Source organism: Asterias amurensis, chromosome 2 (assembly GCF_032118995.1).
Source record: "Asterias amurensis chromosome 2, ASM3211899v1".
NCBI lineage: Eukaryota > Metazoa > Echinodermata > Asteroidea > Forcipulatida > Asteriidae > Asterias > Asterias amurensis.
Genome location: NC_092649.1, coordinates 23,917,413 through 23,923,412, shown reverse-complemented (window position 1 = coordinate 23,923,412; position 6,000 = coordinate 23,917,413). Strand labels below are relative to the sequence as shown.

Here is a 6,000-nt window from a genome sequence, read left to right as displayed (position 1 = left end):
TTCTAGCTAGAAGTCTTTTATTATTTTAGTGAGAAATGACCTCTTTCTCAAAAACTACATTACTTCAGAGGGAGTTGTTTCCCACAATGTTTTATACTATCAACAGCTCTCCAATGCTTGTTACCAAGTCAGTTTTTAAGTTAATATTTGTTTTGAGTAAATACCAAACGTGTAGCTTCCCTTTAAGTACACTGATACCACCTTCATATACTGCAGCTTCAGAGATTCACACCTTCAATATGTTTTGTTTGTTTGTTTGTTTGTTTGTTTGTTTGTTTGTTTGTTTATTTGTTTGTTTAGATGATCTTCCTGTCAAGGGCGCTTAGCAAACTCCCACAACCATTGGTTTAACGTCTATGACTACGAATTGCACAAATCAAGTAATTGTGATTCCGTAACTAGATGACAATACTTATTCTTATCTAATCATTGGGAAATCAGCAGTTAGCTTGGTAAGATTCGAACCAACAACCTTGTGATTGCAAGTCATGCAGTTCATACATTGTTCTCCACCTTCATAAGGTTACCATGAAAATAACGATTACAGATCTCACTTTGGGAAAAGTGCACATATTTTATTAATTAAATTGTTTATCTGTAAATCATTACAGTATAGTTGTTGTACTTTTTTGCATATTACACATTGGGACAATAAAAGTTTAGTTAAGACTGACTGCGTAACTTCTTTTACCTCAGCTTCAAACAAGCTTAAAACATACAAATGCTTTGTTTATTATTTAGTTAATAATCATCTTACAAAGAACTTGCCCATTTGGAGTATATCGGATACATATTAAGACAGAGGCAAGTATGCATGATTGAAGAACGTTTTATGGATGGTGAAAGTACTTTTTCAATAATAAAATTACAACTCGTCATGAAAGTATGGAAATCTTTTTGACTTTTTGCAAGAGTGACATGGCACATAGCCTTGGCTCAAGGCACAAACAGTTTTCACTCTTAACCCACACGTATACATGTACTGTACACTGTGCATATGTTGCCATATGTTGTGTATCACACCAAGCATGGCACCCGTACTACTACTGTGCGTAGGTCATCAGCATTCGTATAACTGTCCAAATACAGAGGCCGTCAGACTACACGTATACATCTCACACTACGCACGCACTGTATAAACATACATGTACACATGCACATGTGCACATATCCAGCTTGGGTTGGTACACAAAAAGCGCAAAGGGAAAAACAAACTACCGCGTAAAAAAACAACAGATAAATGAAAGTGAAACTGCACTGCCTTGGTCAATGCTAAATGGCGAACTGAACTTTATCCCAAAATATTTTTACCATGCAAGTGTAATATATGTGTGTCACATTGATGTAAGTCTACTTGGGCAACATTTACTGCATAAGTTGTGCATCGCTTAGACAATAAATTTTGCACATGTGGACTCGCACAAGTGGACTTTGTGAAATCAGCTGCAGGAACATTCCTTCCACAGATGGGCCTTTAGGAAAAGCAATAAATAGACACTTTCAAGACCAGACTTTTTTGGACTGATAGACCAAAGCACTGATTCAAGTCGGGAGCCAGACCATTTCCAATTGCAGATTCACTTTGGTGGCTTGGATGAGCATGGAAAAAATCAGAAATGGTTGCATCATGACAAACATTATTAACTGCCGCGCTGATTCAGAGGTTATCCCCACACGCTATGCCTTATGACTCTATGCTGTCCAATAGAGGGCTTCCCTTTGATGTCACACAGTGTAAAGTCGACCATCACTACAGGCAATGATAGTCATTTTGTTAATGCAACATGATGCCTCTTATGTAAATACCACATGTTGTAGTTCTATCAAATTCTTTGTATGGTTGGTCAGTGAACTACTTGGCCAAGTAGTATAATGAGAATGCTTGACGTAGCTCAAAACCAAATCCAAAGTTGCCTTAAAACTGGTTTACATCAGGAACTAACTACACCGCTGTATGATCAACACTGTATACAAAGTGTTCTCCGAGTCAGCGGAAAAGTTCCCACAGGCGCCTCGTATAGACTAATTAGTTTGAACCCAATGAAAAGTTGTGCGTACCTTTAAAGCACCTACTTGCGTCATACATTTGGAGTAAATTGACAACCCGATGGGGAGACTGGGCTGCAATTTGATGCATCGGCAAGGGGTATGTACTTACAGTTTATCATACTCCAGCTTCAAATAGTGTATCAATCTAAAGGCATAACCCTATTAACAAAACTCTCTCGACAAAGTCTGTAACAATTATACTAGAGAATTCATACAAGTCCTACGACAGAATCACACGGTTTTAGTGGTTGATGTCAGGAACCAGCTTTTAGTTGGTATCCATCTCATCTCCATCCTCAGACAAGTCACCGCTGGATGATTGTTGACCGTTTGTCAGTGCGCCATTGCTGAGTTCAGCGTCATCCTCTGGTTCAGCTTGAGAGACGGAAGCTGGGATCCCCGACCGATCCGATGTATCCTGACAGTCTTTACGGATGTAGAATAGAACATAGGCTCCCTTTGTCTGGAGAGAAATTGAAAAGGAGTTAATCTCTGTCAAAGTTTTTGCCAGCCATCTAGTTAAAGCCACTGGACACTATTGGTAATTGTGAAAGACTAGCCTTCTCAGTTGGTGTATCTCAACATATGCATAAAATAACAACCCTGTGAAAATTTGATCTCAACCGGTCATCGAAGTTGCGAGATATTAAAGAAAGAAAAAATACTCTTGTCACGCGAAGTTGTGTGCTTTCAGATGCTTGATTTCGAGACCTCAAATTCTAAATCTGAGGTCTCAAAATCAAATTCTTGCAAAATCACTTCTTTCTCGAAAAGTATTTTATGCTGATAATTATTTCGAGTAATTACCAATAGTGTCCACTGCCTTTAATGGTCTGATGTTTAAACCCTAGCAGAGTCTTTCTCGAAGGCCTTTGAGAAAGACTCCACTAGGTTCGAAACATTAGGCAATTAACTATTTTTCGCATCTATACCAGGGTCATGTATACAACTGCGCAAAGAAAACCTGTGTCAAGCGTATGTGATGTGTGGATGTATTCACCACATGTTATCATATTGCAGGCCGACTTAGTTTATTTATCAGAAACCACATTGGATGATATCAAAACGGTCAGACAGTAGGAGGGTTGACTGTGTACTGTCCGAGTACATTCACCACATATATATACTGCAGGCTTTTCTACCATTCAAAACCAGAGTGGATGATACTGATAGATAGATGGATAATAACTGTGTTGTCCCTCCTTGGGAAATTAAACTGGCTTTCACAAAGAACTGCATACAATTCTTCTGAATGGTCAGACAGTAAAGGGTTATTAAAGGCAGTGGACACTATTGGTAATTGTCAAAGACTAGCCTTCACACAGTTGGTGTATCTCAACATATGCATAAAATAACAAACCTGTGAAAACTTGAGCTCAATCGGTCATCGAACTTGCGAGACATTAATGAAAGAAAAAACACCCTTGTAACACTAAGTTGTGTGCGTTTAGATGGTTGATTTTGAGACCTCAGTTCTAAATCTGAGGTCTCAAAATCAAACTCGTGGAAAATTACTTCTTTCTCGAAAACTATGGCACTTCAGAGGGAGCCGTTTCTCACAATGTTTTATACCATCAACCTCTCCCCATTACTCGCCACAAAGAAAGGTTTTATGCTAATAACTATTTTGAGTAATTACCATTAGTGTCCACTGCCTTTAAAGGGTCTAGGTACTTTTTTCTAACGTACACAAAACACAATGTCCACAGATTTACATTAAACTTACAAAGTTTGAAGATAATGATAGTACATGTAGAAAGCTTCCCTAAACAAAAAATATTTTCTGGGGTGTTGTAGTTTTTTAGAACTGAGTCATGAAAAAAAAATTCTCAGTTTTGGCATGTTAACACTTATTAACCAGTTACATGTATGGTATGTTATGGTAGAATACCAGAACTGGCTAACACCTTTTTACATGCTAAAATGTTTTCATCTAAAAAAAAAAAATAATTGTGACTTGTTTTACTACAGCACCTTAGTAAGTAATATTTGAAGGGAAGCTTTCTACTATCATTATCTTCAAACCCCGTAAGGTTAATGTAAATCTGTGGACATTTTGAAAAAGTACCTGATTCCTTCAAAGAAACATTAAAGAAACATCGACACACAAATAGAAACATTCAAGTTGACAATGGGATCAACTTCTTGGATCCATTTCTTTGAACCATTTGAAAATGAACAGGGCCCAATTTCATAGAGCTGCTAAGCACAAAAATTTGCTTAGCATGAAATTGTTGCCTTCAGAAAAACAAGATTACCAACTAAATTTCCATGTGATTTTCAGGATCAGCAAACAACATCTGAATACATGTAACAAGCAATATGCAACAAATGGAAATTTGGTTGGTATTCCTGTTTTTATCAATGATGAAATTCTACGCTAAGCAAACTTGTGTGCTAAGCAGCTCTATAAAATTGGGCCCCGATGATGGAATGTTAGGCTGTATCTAAATTGACGGCTCTGGCTACAGCTACGACTGTTGCTAAGGACGTCCTATAGTTCCAACGCGTGATGCTGCTGTGATCCTGCTAAAGCTATAGCCATAGCCAGCAATTTGGACACCCCCTCATTCTAAGAGAAGTCCAGTAAGCTGGAGAAATCTAGTAAGCTGGTCTCTTACCACGACAGAGTCAGCATCAACCTTAGACACAGAACTATCATCAAAGTTGTACCACTGTTTCGTCTTCACGTTCTTTGCATATGAGAAATCTGTAACAGCAGAAACACTCAGAATTAGTTCTATAGGTGACCTCAACTCTCATCTTCCTCTCCTTAGTCACTCAACACCAACATGTTTGGACTTGAATATTATTGGAATGCATGGCCTAGTGACAAGCGATTGTGATTTGGATCTACATGTACAAATTTACGTCCTTCTGAATCCTTCAATTTGGCAAAGAGGTTATAGACCCCTTGCAATATGCGCAGCATACTTACATGTGCCTATCCTGGGTGTCATTTTGGGTGTCAAAATCGTATACAAACATGAACAAAAGAGAGTTGACACCCAAAATCACGCACATTGTTTCTGTATTGTGTAAGAAATCAATAGCTCCCCCTTGCATAACGCCAAACGCTACAGGTACATGTAAGCCGAGGTCTTGCGCACGTTTTTACACACAGAGAACAGCTACCTGTATTGTCCATTGATCTGCCTCCTTTTTGAGAGTGCGACTTCATATGCAATGGGTCTGTAGATGGATTTGGGAGGGTATGGGACAATAACGTTGTATTTTGTCTTCTAAGCAAGCACAACTCCAGATGCTTTTAGCTCTTATCAATTCACTTGGAATACGTCTTATAAAGCTCAACAGCAAGATGGCCCAAGAGCAATGACATTTAAGGAAGCAACAATTTGCAAACATATAATCAATATACCAAAGTTGCATATTAAAAAAAGCAAACAAATAATATTACTTTTAAACACTTATTTACATTTTCTACAAAAGCTCCAGTCATTAATAACTTAATTACCACGGAAAATACCCCAAAATGCATTTCCATTGTTTTAAATTTTTTACTATATACTTCTGGTAATGAAACCAAAGAAGCTTCATAAATGAACTTAATCAATGAAGCACGCAAGGCTAAGGTAACCTGTAAATAAAGGTGCTTGCAATGGAAACGATAGGGTTAACCCATAGAGCTATATATATTGACTAGAGTGCTAACTTGCTCTACGTTTTGAAGCCACCCGGAGCGCAGACATGTTTGATGTGTTGCGTGAATTCGGAACGATCTTAATATGAAGATAACACACATGGCCGCGATTTTTTTACATTAAGCTACTTAAACTAAGTTTGACTTGATTGACATACTAAAAAAGTATACGCGCCCTTTAAACATGACGCACATGACGCTCGCAGTTTGAACGCTCATCAGCAGAATGTGCATTCACATTTGCTGCATTTTTTGGTTCGATGACACACAGAAAAGAACAAACGCACTAT

General features: G+C 38.0%; 1 protein-coding gene across 1 annotated transcript in view; it reads right to left on the bottom strand.

Moving 5' to 3' along the window:
* Positions 1–390: 390 nt before the first annotated feature.
* The window catches only part of LOC139954274 (ubiquitin carboxyl-terminal hydrolase 15-like), a 38,266-nt gene continuing 32,656 nt past the window's right edge, over positions 391–6,000 (bottom strand). Inside the window, exons 20-21 of the mRNA XM_071954005.1 lie at positions 4,671–4,759; positions 391–2,512 (exon numbers count right to left, since the gene is read on the bottom strand). Coding sequence (XP_071810106.1) covers positions 2,318–2,512; positions 4,671–4,759 — 284 coding nt within the window. The 3' untranslated portion in view covers positions 391–2,317. The remainder of the gene's footprint in view (positions 2,513–4,670; positions 4,760–6,000) is intronic.